The sequence below is a fragment of the Geotrypetes seraphini genome, chromosome 14, assembly GCF_902459505.1.
Source record: "Geotrypetes seraphini chromosome 14, aGeoSer1.1, whole genome shotgun sequence".
Taxonomy (NCBI): domain Eukaryota; kingdom Metazoa; phylum Chordata; class Amphibia; order Gymnophiona; family Dermophiidae; genus Geotrypetes; species Geotrypetes seraphini.
This window is the reverse complement of record NC_047097.1, coordinates 59,562,646-59,581,617: the sequence shown is the minus strand read 5'-3', so window position 1 is coordinate 59,581,617 and position 18,972 is coordinate 59,562,646. Positions and strand designations below refer to the sequence as shown.

The 18,972-nt window shown below is 41.9% G+C and overlaps 2 protein-coding genes across 4 annotated transcripts in view; one reads left to right on the top strand and one right to left on the bottom strand.

Moving 5' to 3' along the window:
• The first annotated feature begins 5,734 nt into the window (after positions 1–5,734).
• On the top strand, positions 5,735–9,751 carry LOC117347941 (G-protein coupled receptor 1-like). 2 transcript variants are annotated; one of them, XR_004536874.1, is made up of 3 exons: positions 5,735–6,861; positions 7,957–9,160; positions 9,332–9,751. XR_004536874.1 is itself a non-coding variant. In XM_033919445.1 (2 exons), the coding sequence occupies exon 2, from the start codon at positions 7,962–7,964 to the stop codon at positions 9,051–9,053; it is 1,092 nt and encodes a 363-aa protein (XP_033775336.1). In that variant the 5' UTR covers positions 5,735–6,861; positions 7,957–7,961; the 3' UTR covers positions 9,054–9,284. The 2 variants fall into 2 exon arrangements, 1 of the variants encoding a protein (XP_033775336.1); XM_033919445.1 differs by lacking the exon at positions 9,332–9,751 and having other exon boundaries at positions 7,957–9,284.
• A 3,370-nt stretch (positions 9,752–13,121) lies between these two features.
• Positions 13,122–18,972, bottom strand: part of LOC117348654 (calcium-binding protein 2-like) — a 31,718-nt gene continuing 25,867 nt past the window's right edge. For both annotated transcript variants that reach the window (XM_033921004.1, XM_033921005.1), the window contains exons 5-6: positions 18,558–18,705; positions 13,122–14,367 (exon numbers count right to left, since the gene is read on the bottom strand). In XM_033921004.1, the coding sequence (XP_033776895.1) occupies positions 14,342–14,367; positions 18,558–18,705 (174 nt within the window). In that variant the 3' untranslated portion in view covers positions 13,122–14,341. The remainder of the gene's footprint in view (positions 14,368–18,557; positions 18,706–18,972) is intronic.

Sequence of the window (18,972 nt, the reverse complement as noted above, 5' to 3'; positions counted from 1 at the left end):
GCAGGCCGCGCGGGAATACGTGCGTTAGTCGCATCTGTTAGCGACTTCCTTACTGGACATTATGAACATGTCACGTGACTCTCTCCCCCCCCCCCCCGGCTACTGTAATTGCTTTCGAAAGGGTAGGAGCTCACGCTCCAGGCAGTTGTGTGGGTGGTGAGCACTAGTTGCCTTCCCCCCCTTTTTTTTTTTTTTTTGCGCGCGAAATCGTCTTCATTATCAAGGTGGCTCCAACACAGGAAGACATTTATACTAACCAAGGTAGAGGCACTTCCATTGACTTGAATGGCCGTGTCATCTTCAATGGTTCCCTCACAGCTTTCATGACCCCAGACTTCACTGATAATCGTGAATCTCTCCATCTAGATCTGCCTCGGCATTTAGCATTTCTTTCCCTACATCATTTACACAGAAACAGAGAAAGTGATTGCAGATAAGAGGCCATCCAAGTCTGCTCATCCATATCATCTGCTGGTCTCCCCCCCCCAAGAGATCCCACATGCTTTTACTGTGCTTTCTTGTCTCTACTTCCCCTGTGAGGTTGTTCCATATATCCACCACCCCTTCCCTGAAGTATTTCCTCAAGACTATTTTTCAGTCTATCCCCCTTCTCCAGAGTCCTGTGTATTTGTCAGAAAGATTTTTAAATGTCTCAAATTATACCTCATCTTCTAAAATATACATATTGAGGTCTATGAGTCTGTCTCTATATGCTTTATAATGAAGACCACTGACCATTTTAGTAGCTGCCATCTGGACTGCATCTTGGTTATATCTTTTTTGAAGGTGCAGTCTCCAGACCTGCACACAGTACTATAAATGGGGTCTCGCCAGAGATCTATATAGAGGCACTATTGCCTTATTTTTCCTGCTGGCTATTTCTCTTCTTATGCACCCAAACATCCTTCTAGCTTTGGACATTGCCCTTTCTACTTGTTTGTTTCTCACTATGTTAAGGTGGCCAATCACCCCCAAGACTTGCTCTTCTTTCCAGCACAGAAGTACTTCTAAATGTTACTGCTCCCTCGGGTTTCTGTAGCCCAAGTGCATGACCCTGCATTTTTTTATGTGACTTCACTTGCTTCAAACTGAATCACTCCTCCATAGGTACAACCTCAGTGACCAGATCCTCAGAAGCACCACCTGGGACTCAAAATTCTCACTGCCCGTGGCTTTATGTGCCATCTCGTCACTGGATCATTTCTTTCTATTGCATAACTATATTTGCAACAATATTTTAAATAAGTGCTCATTTACATCACAATGAGTGAAGTGAAGATTAGTGCTTAACTTTATGTCTTTGTGGTCTTGCCCTAGGGTATTTCACCAACATAACATGTTTCGCTTGGTAGCTAGTAAACTTTTTTAGCATATTTATTTTATCTTCTACTTAACCAGTTTCTAACCCAGGCTTTACTGAAATCCTAAGTACACCACATCTAGTGCTCCCCCTAAATCCAACTGTTTGGTCACCCAATCAAAGAAGTTAATCAGATTAGTCTTACAAGATCCTTTCTCTATTATTTATTATTTCTATAGCGCTGAAAGACATACACAGCGCTGTACATTTTAAGTAAAACTATGCTGGATTGAGTCTCGTAATCCATTTGATTCTAAAAACCTTTCCTTTGTTTTAGAAGTGTTTCCATTAATTTGCTTGCCCCTAAGGTAAGATTAACTGGCCTGTAGTTCCCAACCTCCTCGGCTTCTTCTTTTGTGGAGAGGCATCACATCCGCCCTTCTCTAATCCTCTGGGACCATTCCTGACTCGCATTGAAAGGATCAGCCAGCAGAGCCACCAAAACCTCCCTGAGTTCCTTAAGTACCCTCGGATGTATGCTGTATGGCCCCATTTCTTCATCTACCTTTAGTTTAATAAGCTAGGTCACAAACAATCATCTAAAATTGGATCAAGCTCTACCACATATCCATTCTTATTTACATTTGTCTTCTGTGGACCTATTTCTGGCCCTTTGTGAACACATAACAAATATTTGTTGAACAATTCTTATTTGTCCTTATCAGCTTCTACTTATAGTTCCCCTTCACTTTTGAGCCTCACAATGCCACTTTTGCACTTCCTCTTATCACTTACATTTTTAAAGTGCAAATGAAAAAAAATGCATTTGAAGTGCAAATGAAAAAAGTGCATTTTAAAAATGCAAATGAAAAAAATAAACAAAAAGGTAAAAATTGTCTCCAATTTTTACCTTTTTGTTTATTTTTTTCATTTGCATTTTTGCTTGTCTGACTACAGCCTTCAGTAATAGCACTATTAAATATAACTCCACTAAGGGAGGAGTTCATGAAAGGGTGCTAAGCGCATTAGCGTACGCAAATGTGATTGTTTGTGTTATCCACTAAAGGCACCCATTATATCCCTTTCATGAATTTCCCTCCTAAGTAGTCAGTTTTGTAGACATAACAAACTACCATAAATGATGGCAAAGACCTAAATGGTCCATACTAGCTGCCCACTTTGTAAAAGGGTTCCGTATAGTAATTTGCACAATACCTGCACCCCCTTTTTTTGCATGTTCCTCATTTAACCTTTCAAAGTAGTGCCACTGCTGTAATTCTGTGTTTACTCAGTGCTCCATATTGTGACTCCTAATTTTAGAACTTTCCATTTTTTTTAAAAATTGCTATTAAAACATTTTAGGGGTTTAATGGGCCCTTCTAGTGTAATGTAGTGCTACCCAATTCAAGAAAAAAAATTTTTGATTCGATTTAGCCTATTGAATCAATTTTTTTATTTGATTTTCCTGCTCAATTGGTTTTTTTCAAACATCCTGGTGGGTTTATTTTATAGCCTCTTCACCCACCCCACCCCTTTTGCCCTCTCCTACCCACACTGGCGCTGTGGTGTAAACAAAATAAATGAACAAAAAAGACTTTTCCTCTCTGTTAAATCTTAGCTCACGTTTGCTGTCTAATAACAGCTCTGGCAGGATACATATTTCAAATCTGACACATTGTAATCACAAAATAAAATTATTTTTTCTACCTTTTGTTGTCTGGTCATTCAATATGAATAACCAAAAACAAGGTTTTAAAATGCAACCTCAATAGCTGCACTTCTAATGAGAGGAAGAGAACTCAGAGAGCCTGAACTGATATTCGTTAATAAAGACTGTTAGTTGAAAGCAGGTCAAGCTTTTCTTTCATCGAACTCAAAACCTCTCTGTTAGAATTTTAATTAGTGCTCTTTTGTGCAAAAATAAACACATGAAACAATCAAACCACCTTCAATGTATAAATAAAGAGTGTACATGACCTTCACACTTATCTTTTTAAGACTGGTTATACTTTCATAATCACAGCTTTGTTAGCCCTAGGGCTATCCTGAAAACCCGCTGGTGGTGCTCCAGGACAGGGTTGGGGACCACTGGGTACATAAGCTACTTGTCCAGGAATAGAGTGTGGATTTACAAGAAAGAAGATTAACAAAAGAATCTAATCTTTTATTCTTTTTTTAAATTCTTTATTCATTTTTGAAATCCAATACATAGTGCAACAGATGTACAATCAAGTAATATAATATAATGCACTCTATTCCAACAAATAATATACAAATACTTAACCCCCCCCCCCCACCCCACCCCTCCTGGATGTGTACAACAATCTTTCATGAATCAAAGGGAAATAATGTTTATTAACATTTAAATCTTACAATATTTTGTTAACGGGCCCCAAATTTCCTTGAATTTACTATGGTGTCCCAGCTGTAACAAATTAATATTTTCAAACTTATAAATCTGGCATAAGGATTCCCACCAAAAACTTAGGGCTCCTTTTACTAAGCTGCGATAGTGTTTTTAGCGCACACAAGATTTTAGCGCACACTAAACTCGCGCTAAGCGGCGAGAACTAACGCCAGCTCAATGCTCCAATGTTAAGGTCTAGCACGCAGGGCAATTCAGCACTCACTAAGCATGCGCTAAAACCGCTATTGCAGCTTAGTAAAAGGAGCCCTATAATTTAAATTATCCCAACTTTTCCAATTTTTCATTCTAAGCTGCATGGCCACTCCTGTAATGATGAGGAGCAATTTATTCTGGTTTGCATTGATTGGTCTCTTGGGGAATAATACCGTTCCAAACAATATTATATCATATGACAACGATAATGGAACTTCCAATATCGTAATAATTTGACCCCAAATGGATCTCCAGAATTTAAGTATTAAGGGGCAATAGTACAGTAGATGATTCAGTGTCCCTACAGAAATCTGCTGCTTTGTCTCAATGCTCCAAATGTCTCTAAGACTAGTTTTTGTTTTTCTGTTCAAAAAAATCAGATATTAATTTATACCACTTGGCTGCCTGATTCCCTAGCAAATCTGTCTTTTATTCTTTTTAACTTCCCTGAGCACACAAGAAGAACCAGTTATATTCATGACATTGCCCAGCCATTGAGCAGCTGCAAGATGTAAACACTGGAAAGATGTGTGAAAGACGTAGAAGTCATCAAGATATCCTTAACGAATGCTAAAAACACACAGTTATTCATTCTCTCCTGTTCTTTGATAGACAAATCTCTCCATCGATTTTGCCTGTGCTTAACTATAATAAATAAATTACTTCAAACTATCCCATCACCTCATAAATCTTTCCAATGTTCTTTGTAAGGGCAATGATCTGGGGATAAAACTGAGGAGGTAACAGACAAGATCAAATAACATACAGATACTATGACCACTTTATCTAAAACACAAACCTCTTAATCTTCTTCCTCATCTAGAAGATATTTTGCTTCATCCAGATGCTCATATTACTACAACACTAAACGGCCTTACAATCAACCATTTTCCTCATCTTCTAGGCCTGCTCAGCGATCTCATATAAGGCAACAAAGGACACAGAAATCACAACCTCAATCTCAGTCCAAACAGCAGTCTTCCTTATGAGTCCTTTCTAGAGATCATTGCCAACATTTCCCTGCTTCTCCTAATCTCTTCATTGGAGGCAGATTAATAGTTTATAATTTATATTTTATTATTTATATTCTGCTTTTATTCAAAGCAAATTACAATAAAACATGCATAATTAAAACATGACACAAATTTAACATTCAAACAGCACACACATTATTAGAGTGCATATTTCATCTGAAAAAGAGATGACACTTCAAGAGTTTTTTAAATTGACACAAGTCTTTCTGCTTCCATCAACTCTGAACTCTTATAATGACAGATCAGTGGGTGCTTCGAGGAGTTACTCAGGACTATGCCTTACACTTGATCAGAAAACCTCCAAACTACCCACCTAAAGAGACTCCTTTCAACAACCTCCAGAAGACCCTCCTTCACCAAGAACGCTCAGCCTTTCTCCAGCTAAACATAACAGAACCTGTTCCTCTGTAGGAGAGGGGCTGGGGGTTCTACTCCAAGTATTTTCTGATACAAAAAAAGACTGGAGGCCTTTGACCAATTCTAAACCTCTGAGGCTTCAACAATTTGAAGGAGAAGTTTTGCATGGTCTCTCTGGGAACCAAACTACTACTGGAAAAGGGTGATTGGCTTTGCTCTCTGGATCTCAAAGAGGCTTACACTCGCATATCTATCCTATCTGCTCACAGAAAGTGTCTTCGCTTTCGCATTGGCTCTCAACATTTCCAATATAAAGGGCTCCTTTTATCAAGCTGCGGTAGGCGGTTAATGCGTGGAATACCACGTGTTCAACCGCCTACCGTGCTAGTCGCTAACGTCTCCATTGACGAGGCATTAGTTTTTTGGTGTGCCGCAGGGGTTAGCACGTGATGAAATGTCCGATGCGCTAACCCCAGTAGCGCACCTTGATAAAAGGAGCCCAAAGTCTTGCTCTTCAGAATGGTTTCAGTTCATCTGTCTGCTACATTCCAAGTCACCTTGGAGCTCTGTTACTCTCTCTGATGGTGGATGATTCCTCACAATTTCACTCAACGATTTTCCTTCCAACCTCCCTGCCATCATAAACTTCTAAGCACAGATGTTTAAATGTTAGGATGGGATTTTAATCTAGATGGCATCCACACTCAAGTATGATCTCACCATGAACAAATCCTCCAGATCAATCTTTTTGAACTCTGAGCACTGGGCAACACTCTCTAAACATTACAAGACCATCCCCTCCAACAGGTAGTCCTTATCTATACAGACAATTAAGTTGCCATGTTCTAATCTACTTGAACAAACAAGGGGCACTGGATCTCACCCCCTTTGCATGGAAGCAATAGAGATTTGGAATTGGGCAACTGCTTGAGGCATACGTCTCAGAGTAGTTTTCTTGACAGGAAAACAGAATGTTTTGGCAGACAAATTGAGCAGACTCCTTCAACCTCACGAATGGTCTCTCAGCACATCTGTCTTATGTCAGATTTTCTCCAAATGAGGGACACCGGACATATATCTATTTGCTTCTTGCCCCCCATAAGAACATAAGAATTGCCATACTGGGGCAGACTAAAGGCCCATTAAGCCCAGTATCCTGCTTCCAACTGGCCAATCCAGGTTTCAAGTACCTAGCTGGATCTAAAGTAGTAAAACAGATTTTATGCTGCTTATCCTAGGAATAAGCAGTGGATTTGCCTTTATCTGCCATCATGGTTTCTATGTTTCTATATGCATTAAGCAACTACTACAGATACTGCTTCTATTTCACAAGGCTCCAAGGTTCTCTTCCTCTTCAACCACTTGCAACTAAGTGTCCTAATAAACCACAAACGTTTGCCGTTGATTATAAGTGCAGTTTAATATTTAGAGGAAAAGGACTTGCACCTGTCTCAGGTTTCCAAGGGGACTGCCAGCAGAGTCAACGCTACATACAAAAAAGCCACAAAATCCCAGAAGATTGTGGTGCAAAGGATCAACCCTTCAAAAAGGTTAGTATTTTCATCAACAGTTCACTAAATATAGTTAAGCAGAAATATGTGCATGAAAACCATTCTGCTTAGTCAGACCAAATATCTGTCAATGTTTATGGCTCATGACTTGTAAACCAGACCAGTCTAGATTGTCATAACTGGAGATTATGCAAATGTAGAATGTGTATCATACTTAAGAATTAAAACTCTGTGACCAACATTCAAAGTGATATATTTGGCCAGAAATGACTCCTGACCAGTCAAATCGCCGTACCTTAAGAAGGATATGGCGATACTCGAGAGGGTTCAGAGGAGAGCGACACGTCTGATAAAAGGGATGGAAAACCTTCCATATGCTGAGAGATTGGAGAAACTGGGTCTCTTTTCCCTGGAGAAGAGGAGACTTAGAGGGGATATGATAGAGACTTATAAGATCATGAAGGGCATAGAGAGAGTAGAGAGGGACAGATTCTTCACACTTTCAAAAAATAAAAGAACAAGAGGGCATCTGGAAAAGTTGAAAGGGGACAGATTCAAAACAAATGCTAGGAAGTTCTTCTTTACCCAACGTGTGGTGGACACCTGGAATGCGCTTCCAGAGAATGTAATAGGGCAGAGTACGGTACTGGGATTTAAGAAAGGATTGGACGGTTTCCTGCTGGAAAAGAGGATAGAGGGGTATAAATAGAGGATTTCTGCACAGGTCCTGGACCTGTTGGGCCGCCGCGTGAGCGGACTGCTGGGCATGATGGACCTCAGGTCTGACCCAGCAGAGGCATTGCTTATGTTCTTATGTTCTTATGTTATCCACTGATATTCGGCAGCACTAACAAGTTATCACCAGCACTTAACCACCTAAGTTTAGCTGTCAAATTGAAATGAACATTGCACTCAGCCTCATAAGAGATAGCAGGCCACATAAACCCAGATAGTCAATACCTAGCATTGACTATCTGAGAATTGTGCTGCCAGCAGCTAAACAAATCGCTCACCACCACTGGTTGAATATAGACCCCTTCTTATTAAGTTCCACTGTACTTGAATTCCTTCCTAGAATTGGAGAGGAGGGGAGGCAAAGTGTTCCCGTAAATAAAAGCAATCATTTTCTTTCAGGCACAATGGTGCTAGCGAACTGCAGCATCAGCACTGAAGATTTCTTGGCTACACTGGGTTCAAAAGCGGTTATGAGGTCCTCAGTTGCCTTCCAGGTCATCAGCATCCTGACCTTTATTCTTGGGGTGCCCGGAAATGGGCTAGTCCTCTGGATGCTTGGCTTCCGCCTGCCACTTACTGAGACCACCATCTTCTTCCTTAACCTGTCGCTGGCTGACTTCTTCTATGTTCTCTTTGTTCCACTTCGGGTGGTATACTCTAATCGGCTCTTTGACTGGCCCTTCGGAGAATTTCTGTGTAAGGTGGACTTCTTTGTGGCATTCATAAACATGCATGCCAGTATTTTCTTTCTAGCGGTAGTCAGTGCAGACCGCTTCCTTTTGGTAACAAGGCCTGTTTGGTATCGGCAATGGAGATCAAAGAAGATTTCCCATATGGCATGCATTTTAGTGTGGCTGCTGTCTATTATATTATGCTCCCCTTATCTTTTTTTCTCTAGTGCCCAAATCATGTTCAAGAGAACCATCTGCTTCATCAACTATAATCTCACAAATGAGGACCCTGCTTATGGTTGGCAAGAGAAAACCATGATTATTGTACGCTTTTTGTTTGCCTTCCTCTTCCCCACCATCATCATTATCAGTTGCTACATAGTCATTGGATTGAGGGTTCGACGAATGAATTTGGGGAACCCTGCAAGAGTCTATCGGATTGCTGTTGTCACTGTCCTAGCATTTTTCATCAATTGGACGCCCTACCAGCTCTTTAGTATCATCAGTCTCTTCCAGAATGCAAAGCTACATTGCAGATTTCATCCGTCAGTCTTTATTGGTTATCCAGTGGTCTATGCCTTTGCCTACATCAACAGCTGCATAAACCCCATCCTGTATGTATTTGTGGGAGGTGGCTTCACACGGAAGCTGATGCAATCCCTGATTGCCATATTTGAGAAGGCTTTTAATGATGACGACCTTTCAGAGAAGAAAAGGACTGGGAGAGGTTTGTCAATAAAGCATTCCCTCACAAAGCTCAGCAGGGAAGCCAGCACACCTACACTTCCACCAAATGTCAACCCAGCTTTCTGTGAAGATCTGTGATTAACTACTGCTCTATTCTGGGGTTATGTACAGTGTGAATTATTACTGCTATGAGGAGAATACTGAATACAGATTCCGTTCTGAATGGCTTCTCATTAAAGGATATGGTAAAAAAAAAATAATTATTCCATTAATGATGTGATGATACTGATATCTGACAGGATATTAAAGCTATCTGTTACATACATGGTTATTTCTTAGTACACAGATATTGCATGTGAACTCTATTATCAGGACTTCTGATACTGATATCCTATTCTATTGTGCTTATTTTTCAGATTTTGCAATGCTGATCTTAGATATATAGAATGAGATGGGTCTGAATAGATTTTCATGGTTTAATAAACATACGTAATTGTTTGGCAATTACAATGTAACAAATTAAGGTACAGGGAGATAGAGAGACATTTCCAAAGTCACCTGGAACGGAGCTGGGTTCTGAACCTGGGCGTTCTTCTTGTTTACGTACAGTGCACTAGGTTCTGAAGAGCACGCATTGTCAAGGCATATATCGATCACCAAGTGACATCCTATGATGTAAGGAGAGAGTTTAATGCCTATTTCACCTATTCGCTGAAAAAATACAACCACGTCACGAGGCATACCACGACTCTCACTGGCTCCCTATACAAGCCAGAGTACATTTCAAATTCCACTGCCTACTATTTAAAGCCATAAACGGAGACAGCCCAACCTACTGGAACAACCAACTAACTCAATCCTCCTCAACCAGACATAGGAGTACCCAAACACCATTCATACACCCCCAACCAAAAATGTCAAATGAAGAAAAATGTATGACAACCTACTGGCCGCCAGAGCAGCAAAATTGGACAGAGAGTTCACCGATCTGCTGTCTTTGAACACAGACTACAAAACCTTCAAAAAAGAAACAAAAACCCTACTCTTCGAAAAACACATAAAACCTATATAACAAAAACAGATCCTCCGAAGCATCACCTACGTTACTATCTACTCCTTAGCAAATCAAAAATGTTCAAACCACTCCTTATGTATGTCCTAATATCTTGACAATTCTCATGGAATCCACTTTATGTATTTTGTAATATCATGACAGTCGTATGTAATCCGCCTTGAACCGCAAGGTAATGGCGGAATAGAAATCACTAATGTAATGTAATGAGACTTCTTTTAAACAGATCATAGGCATATGAACCGGTGTTTCAAAAGCATTAAGAGTGTTAAACTGAACACACACCTAAGACACCTGGGGACAATTCTGTAAATGGGCACCTCCTTTTAGGTGCCTTAATGATATTTGGTGAAAGCCTATTCTATAACTGTCTGGGTATCCGGATGGCATTAGACAATTCTACCATAACCCGCTATCGGCACGCCTAGATTTAGGTGCCCCCATTGGTGCTGCTTTTCCTCTACACTTACATACAAGATGCATCAACCTTGTTATAGAGCAGTGGTCTCAAACTCAAACCCTTTGCAGGGCCACATTTTGGATTTGTAGGTACTTGGAGGGCCGCAGAAAAAATAGTTAATGTCTTATTAAAGAAATGACAATTTTGTATGAGGTAAAACTTTATAGTTCATAAATCTTTTCTTTTCGTTGATTTTCCAAAGGATTTGGTTATTTGTGTTCATCTGTTTTATTTGTTGTAAAATTTTATGTATGTAACATTTTGTAAATCGTTTTGGCGTGAAATAGTATAGAAATTTTTTAAATAAATAAATATTCTAGTGCAGGGGTGGGCAACTTTTGTTCTTGAGTTTCAGGATTTCTCCGATGAACATGCATGAAATCTATGCACTGTCTCTATTGCATGGAAATAGATCTGAAACATATTATTTGGGGAAATCCTGAAAATCCAACTGACTTGAGGCCCTCGAGGGCTTCCTATCGACCTCCGATTAGAAACCTCCTTAGAAAAGTTTAATATTAAACTCAAGACCTTTCTATTTAAAGATGCCTACACTCTTTAATCCAATCTACCTATGTTAATTCATCTGCTCTTTCAGAATTACTTGGGCAATCAAACGCTTCTTAATGAATTCCCTTTCCCATTTACCTCATTTTATTTTTATTTTCTATCGCGATATATTTACTAACTTTCCTTCCCCTTTTTACCCTAATAATAATAATCAGTTTATATACCACAAAGACGTAAAGTTCTATACGGTTTACAGTATTTTAAAAAAAACCCAATAAAAGAAGTTGAATAGAACTAAAAAAGTTAAAAGCCAATAATTAGAGACACCCTCTTGTCCCATGTACGTTAATGCGTAAATGTGTCCCTTTTTCTTTTCTTTTTAGCCATAGTTATGATATTCTATCTCGTTTAAGACTTTTTATTTATTTTTAATTTATTTTATTGTTAACCGTTTAGACATTTACTTGATAAACGGTGTATCAAAAATAAAAAAACTTGAAACTTGAGGTTGCCCAACCTGTTCTAGGGGGTTACTATTCAACGGGTGGTCAGTGTTGCTTTTCTAATGCTGGCCATGGCGGCTAAATAAAGCACAGTGAGGTATAAATCGCTAGGCAGTTGCCTATACTATAGGTTCTTAACAAAGTAAATGACAGCAGATAAAGACATGAACAGTCAATCCAGTCTGTTACACTCATTATGCAGTATATTCATGGTTAAATTGTCTTTTCATTAATATTTCTGGGCAATAGACCGTAGAAGTCTGCCCAGGACTGTCTTTAGGTTCCCACTGCTGGAGTTGATATTGAAGCCCACTTCAGCCTGGCCTAACCATCCCTGTCACTAGAGCTTCTATCAAAGATCTCCCCAACCAAATCACCATAATTGGGAAATAGTTTGTGCAGGATTGCCCAGTACCGGCCTTAGTTTGCTTTATACTATTCATTTTCTAATTAGAGATCCTCTGTGTTCATCCCATGCTTTTTTTTTTTTTTCTGTCACCGTTTTCATCTCCACACCTCCCTCAGGAGGACATTCCAGGCTGTTTATCAAGCAGCTTACTTTTCATTCTCCAGATAACACTCAGCTAAGGAACGCTGCACGCAAATTCTAGAAATGCCCCCGACCTGCCTGTACCCCTCCTATGGCCAAAAGTTTCTGTGCACATCTTCAAAGGGTGACCCGTCAAATGAGCGCAGGACAATTGCACACAGGGACAAGTACATGCATGGACAATTGTGGCGGTGGATACTATTTTGTCTTTTTGAGGGTTATAAGGTAACCCTCTTTTTTGAGGGGGGGAGCCCCCCACTACACTTTAAATATTCACTTGCTATCTAGTGTTAGGGTAAGATTTATATCATGATTAAGGGAACCCTAATCATGCTATAAACCTTACCCTAATACGAAGGCCCTGATTTGCTGAGATTCCTCAGGCCCCAAGGGATGGGCCCCCAAGGGGCGGGGCCTGAGGAGTCTCAGAAAATCAGGGCCATCCAGATTCAGGGGCCGCAATTGTCCTGTGTGCACTTTTCCCTGTATGCCATTGTCGGCCTGCATTTGTCAGAGCGCAATTGTCCTGCGCTCATTTGTCGGTGCACCCTTCATAGACTAGCGACTATAAAGATGCACGTATACATTCCAGTTATTACCAATGAGCACCAATAATTGATAGTAACCAATTATTGGTGCTAATTGACTTGCTAAGCAATTAAATTGTGTGCACAATTAGGGCACGCGCCCAAATTTGCATATGCAATTTTGAGCGCTGTGTACAGAATTAGAGGATTTGTGTATAAATTTGTGCCTCACCTACACTCTGCCCACGTAATGCTAGCTCAAAAGATAGTGGTGCCCCGCGGGTTCAGCATCTCTCTCCCCACCCCCCACGTCCCAGTCTTTCTTTACCCCTCCCACGGGCCCTTCAGTACTCCCTCACCTTTCTCACTCCCCCCATGGTCCTGTAAAGTTTATGTCGGTCACTTGAGGCAACAGCATGACAGGCTGTCTTTGGTCAGTCCCTGGGTCTTCCTTTTGCCACATCCTGCTTTCTCTGATGCAATTTCCTGTGGGCAGGATGCAGCAAAGGTGTTATCTCAAACCTTTACTTCCATATCAGACCCTCATTTCATCACAGCTTCTCTCAATAGATTTATTTCTTCACTTATGATTTGCTAATATCTTTATTTCAACAGATAAGATGGCTACGGAAATAACAACCAATCTACACAGGAAATTAATAGAGAAATCTTGCAAATAAATATGTTACAGATGCTTTATAAAACATCAATTTTTAATCCCACAAGAGAATATAGAAAACTGCTGCTTGAATGAGTTCCATGTGGGACACTAGACAGAGTTCAGGGGGAGATATCTCTGTTTCAGTATGGGAGCTCTGGAAGAAAGAAGGTTGGCAAAGCCCCCTTCCAGTTTGGGACCGGCTGATATTCACGTGAGTTAATGAGTCAGGAATGGCCGCCAAATGGTTAACTCGGTCTCATAGGCTAAACCGGGCATTGAACCAGTTATCACTGCTAAAAATGCCTGGGTAGTGCCAAAACAAAAAAGCCACCAATGTTGGGGCCATTCTAGGGGTGTGACTGCTTGTCCCAATATTTTGAACTTAAATGGACAGGCTTAGCAGGCAAATAAGCCTGCTTTTTAGTGGCTTTATCTTTGCCCACTAAGCCATGGCTGGTTAAGTGTGACTATTGCCTTAATTAGCCATGCGCTAGCCAGCACTGAAAAACCTCGATATTCAATGCTGGTTGCTGGAAACATCCCGGCATTGAATATCCAGGCTGAACATCAGTGGTGGGCAATAAAAACATTGCCCGCCGCTGGCTGAATATCAGGCCATAAAAATTCTGGAAATTAGAGGAATAGCAATGACACTTTCCCGTATGGGACAGAGGGAGTTTTGAGGGTGGATGGAGGTGAAGAAAGGTGGAAACAGAAAGCATTCTGTAGCTGGGGTGAGACGGATGGAAACAGCTCCTTCCCAAAGTAGAACAGAGGGTAGAGAGAGAGTAGCTCCTTCCTTGTGTGAGAAAGAGGGAGGTTGAGCAGGGAAGGGAAGATACAGATATAGACATCTTCCTCCATGTGGAACAGAGGGATGTCAAAGGATGGGCTCCTTGGAAGGAATAAGGGGGAACGTGAATGATTATATACACACACACTAAAAACAAGGGTCCAGTAACAGGCAATAAAACGTTTTCAATTCTGAAGTTTTGGAAGCGTTGGAGTGACGGTTTGCTTTGTTGCCTTTGGATTTTAGCAGTGAGGTTACGGATTACGGATGTTTCCTCAGGTTCCAGCCAAGATGAGGCTTTATCCTTGTCTCTTCCGAATCAGGTGCGCAGACCGATTCTTCTTCTGGCGTCAGCGTGACATCATACGTACAAATTCTGTCCAGGGAGAGAGCAGACAATGCATCAGCGTGAAATGAACACGTGTTAGGAAGAGAGCATAAGCAGAGGGAGGGAGGAAAGAGAGAGGGCAAGAGACACATCGGTGTAAGGGAGTAAGAGAGGGGAGAAGCTGGACACAGGGAAAAGAGGGGAGATGGAAGGCATGGATGGGGGAGGCAGAGGGACAGGGACACAAAGGGGAATGCTGCTGCATGGAGGAGGACACAGAGGGGCAATGCCAGACATGGGAAGATATATGGACAGAGAGGGAAGATGGCTAGACATGGGGAGAATAGGAATGCAGAAGGGAGATACTGGACTTAGGGGGGCATAGGGACATAGAGGAGTGATATTGGACACAGGGGTAGGGGATAGGGACATAGCATGGTGATCATGATAATGAAGGCAGCGAGATGAGTACAGGGGAAATACTAGAAGTTTGGGAAACACAGAGAAGGAGATGCTTAACATGGGGAAAATACATTCACTACTACTACTACTTATAATTTCTATAGTGCTGTAGATGTACGCAGCACTTTACATTAGAACATTCAAGACACGGTCCCTGCTCAGAAGAGCTTACAGTCTAATCAACAGACAAACATGACAAGTAGGGGGTTGGGGAGTTCATTAGGCATGAATGCCCTACAGTCTTATGACGTAAACCGCTTTGGTATTTAAAATGGTTTACGAAGCAATAATAAACTTGAAACTTGTTAGGAGTTAAAAACAACCTCGACGAAGTGGACCTTGAGCCTGGATTTGAATACGGTCAGGGACACACACAGAGACGGAAGATGATTGATGAGCATGGAGAAAGAAGCAACGTCAAATGGTCATGAGACCCTAGCGAATGAGTTAAGAGAAGACGGAAGAAAACAAACCAGAGCCTGAGACCAACATGATTTGAAGAATAGAATGATGAGATAACAAAAAGTAGAAAAAAATAATTGTATTTTCTATCTCGTGATTAGAATATATCAGATTTGAAATGTGTATCCTGCCAGAGCTGGTGTTAGACATAGGGTTACCAGATTTTATTACGCTAAAACCCGGACATGAGGCCCTGCAACCAGCCTCGCCACATTCCGCTTCTTTCCTTGAGCTCAGACTCGCATCTGGAGGGCCTCAGAGAATGTGCAGATGTGATGCAATAACATCACACACAATTGCGCGTGCGTGTGATGTCATCGTGTCACACTCGCGCATGCTCGAAGGCCCTCCAGACACGGCCCTGAACTTGAAATCCATCTGGACACCCAGGCAGTCATCTAAAAAGAGGATGTGTCCAGGTAAATCCAGCCATCTGGTAACCCTAGTTAGACATAGCTGGGGACCACTAAGCCCAGTACCAGGCAGTGCCTTCGTCAGCTTCCAACAGGCTTAGGGCTCTCTCTGGCCAAGGGGAAGTTGCCCTAGTTGCACTCCCCTAACACTATTCCTGCCATATGTGATCTTTGCTTAGTGCAGGGGTCTCAAAGTCCCTCCTTGAGGGCCACAATCTAGTCGGGTTTTCAGGATTTCCCCAATGAATATGCATGAGATCGATGTGCATGTGCTGCTTTCAATGCATATTCATTGGGGAAATCCTGAAAGCCCGACTGGATTGCGGCCCTTGAGGAGGGACTTTGACATCCTTGGCCTAGATCAGGGGTCTCAAAGTCCCTCCTCGAGGGCCGCAATCCAGTCGGGCTTTCAAGATTTCCCCAATGAATATGCATGAGATCTATGTGCATGCACTGCTTTCAATGCATATTCATTGGGGAAATCCTGAAAACCCGACTGGATTGCGGCTCTCGAGGAGGGACTTTGAGATCCCTGGCATAGCACAGTATAGGAGGAAATGGATCTTTCTATTTAAGAACATAAGAAGTTGCCTCCTCTGGGTCAGACCAGAGGTCCATCGTGCCCAGCAGTCCACTCCCGCGGCGGCCCATCAGGTCCATGACCTGTAAGGTGATCATTTAAGCCCCCCCTGTCCTTCTGTCTGTGCCCTATCGTAACCTATCTCTACCTCTATCTGTATCCCTCAATCCCCTTATCTTTCAGGAACTTATCCAATCCTTTCTTGAAACCCCCTAGTGTACTCTGTCCTATCACAACCTCTGGAAGCGCATTCCAGGTGTCCACCACCCTCTGAGTGAAAAAGAATTTCCTAGCATTGGTACTAAACCTGTCCCCTTTCAATTTCTCTGAGTGATCCTTGTTCTAGTGGTTCCCAGTAGGCTAAAGAATCTGTCCCTTTCTACCTTCTCTATGCCCTTCATGATCTTGAAGGTCTCTATCATGTCTCCTCTGAGTCTCCGCTTTTCCAGGGAGAAGAGCCCCAGCCTTTCCAACCTGTCTGCGTATGAAAGGTTTTCCATACCTTTTATCATTTTTGTCGCTCTTCTCTGAACCCTTTGGTGTTTACTACATGCAAGGTGTGGCTTCCTGGGATTTGGGTTTAATTTACTGTATGCTTATCATTTTGGTCAGCTATTATGGATTTGGCATTTGTGTTGTTGTCTGACCAAGATATTATGTTAGCATGAGTTTTCTATGTACTGTAATAATTTCTATGTACTGTAATAATTTGGTTTGTTCGGTTTTCTCGATAGTTGAGAGGATATTTGTGAGACGGGAGGGAAGACAGGGGTTTTGTTCATCCTTGTTCTGTATTATTTGTGATTCATAAAATGACAGTTGTACAGAATATTGTTTCTTTTTGTACTTTAATAATATGATTCAATGTACAATAAAGTCATAACTATTCAAGGCTTGTGTGGATGGGATCAGACAGGGTTTGTGGGGACAGGGAACAGGGACAAAGCTGGCAAGGACGGGGACAAAAGTCACTGGGACAGGGTGAGGATAGGGACAAACTTCATCCCCATGTCCTTCTCTAGTCATGAGAACATAAGAATAGCCTTATTGGGTCAGACCAGTGGCCTATCTTGCCCAGTATTCTGTCTTCATGGTGGCCAATACAGGCCACAAGTACCTAGCAAAAACCCAACTAGTAGCAAATTCCATACTACCAATCCAGAGCAAGAAGGCTTCTCCCATGTCTATCTCAATAGCAGACTATGGACTTTTCCTTCAGGAAGTTGTCCAAATCTTTTTTTAAAACCAGCTGTAGTAATTGCTTTTACTACATCCTCTGGCAATGCGTTCCAGTGCTTAACTATTCTCTGAGTGAAAAAGTATTTCCTCCTATCGGTTTTAAATGCATTTCCCTGTAACTGCATCGAGCGTCCCCCCCCCCCCCCTAGTCTCTGCAATTTTTCATGAAGAGAGAGATCACTGGAGAAGGACATCATGTTTGGGAAGACCGAAGGAACCAGGTGAAGAGGGCGGCCTGCAATCAGATGGTTGGACATGTTGAAAACAACCATGGGGGTGACCCTGGAGGACTTTTCCGGACTAGCACAAAACCGATTTTCTTTTTAGATCCGCAATTCATCAAGTCACTAGGACTAACAACAAAAATTTGATCCACTTGTACCCATTCTACACCATTCAGCATTTTGTAGACTTCAATCATATCTCCCCTACATCCATTGGCATAGTAAAGGGGGGGGGGAGGAGAGCACCCTGGGTGAATTCTTGGAAGGGGAACTGGCATCTCTCCTCCTCTCCCCTCCATTGGTAGGGTGTCTCTTCAATGCATTCTCCCCCACCCCCCTACTTCCTCAAGTCTTCACTGGCAGTGAGCAGGGTCTCCTCCCCACTACTCATGCCGGCCCCAGCCCTCTGTTTGTGAGATGAGGAAGTGATGCCACAGGGCAGGCAGTTGGCGCAAGCAGCTGTAAGGAGACCCTGATAGCTATCGGTGAAGATTTAAAGAGGTACATGGGTAGGGGTGGGGAGAATGCATTTAAGAGACCCTTCTCTCTGATATTGGGCACCTCTGCCCCAGGCGCCAGCTTCCCTACGCCACTGACTGCAGCCTCTAAAGATGGACCCCTGGCCTCTTTTGGGAGTGTCCCCAATAAAAGAAGAGGTTACATTAATATCATTCCCTCTTCCCAGCTACTGTCATTGACCTTCCCCTTCCTCTCTCAGTTGACAAGTCCTGGTTTTACTTCACTGAAATTCAAGACTCATGTTCTTGCTTTTCTTTGGGAAATAAAAGCAACAGGTCTGTGAATTCAGCATAGTAAAAGCAGGACTAGATCATCAACTGGAGCCTCCCTATCTCGTACCTTCAAAATCCACCAGTCCGTCCCCATTCAGATCCACGTCCTTCACAATTTCATCGATCTCGCGGTGATTCAGCTGCTGTCCCAGCAATTTCTTCATTGCTTCCTGCAGTTCTGCTGTGCTGATGCACCCGTCGCCATTCGAGTCAAACTGGCAGCAAGAGAGAGCCACACTTGGTTAGCAGCAGGCTGTGAACTCGGGCCTAAAGCTCTATGACAAGTTGAGTCCCACAGCAGAAAATACAGGAGGTTAAAACTGACATGAGTGTGAGAAATTCTGTAGTTAAATTAACACCTGGAATTTACACAGCTGCCACAAGATAGCAGCATTGCCGTGTAATTTACAGGTTTTATTAAAAAAAAAAAAAAAAAATTTTAAAGGATGATGCAAAATGATATATAACAAATATTTGTCTCT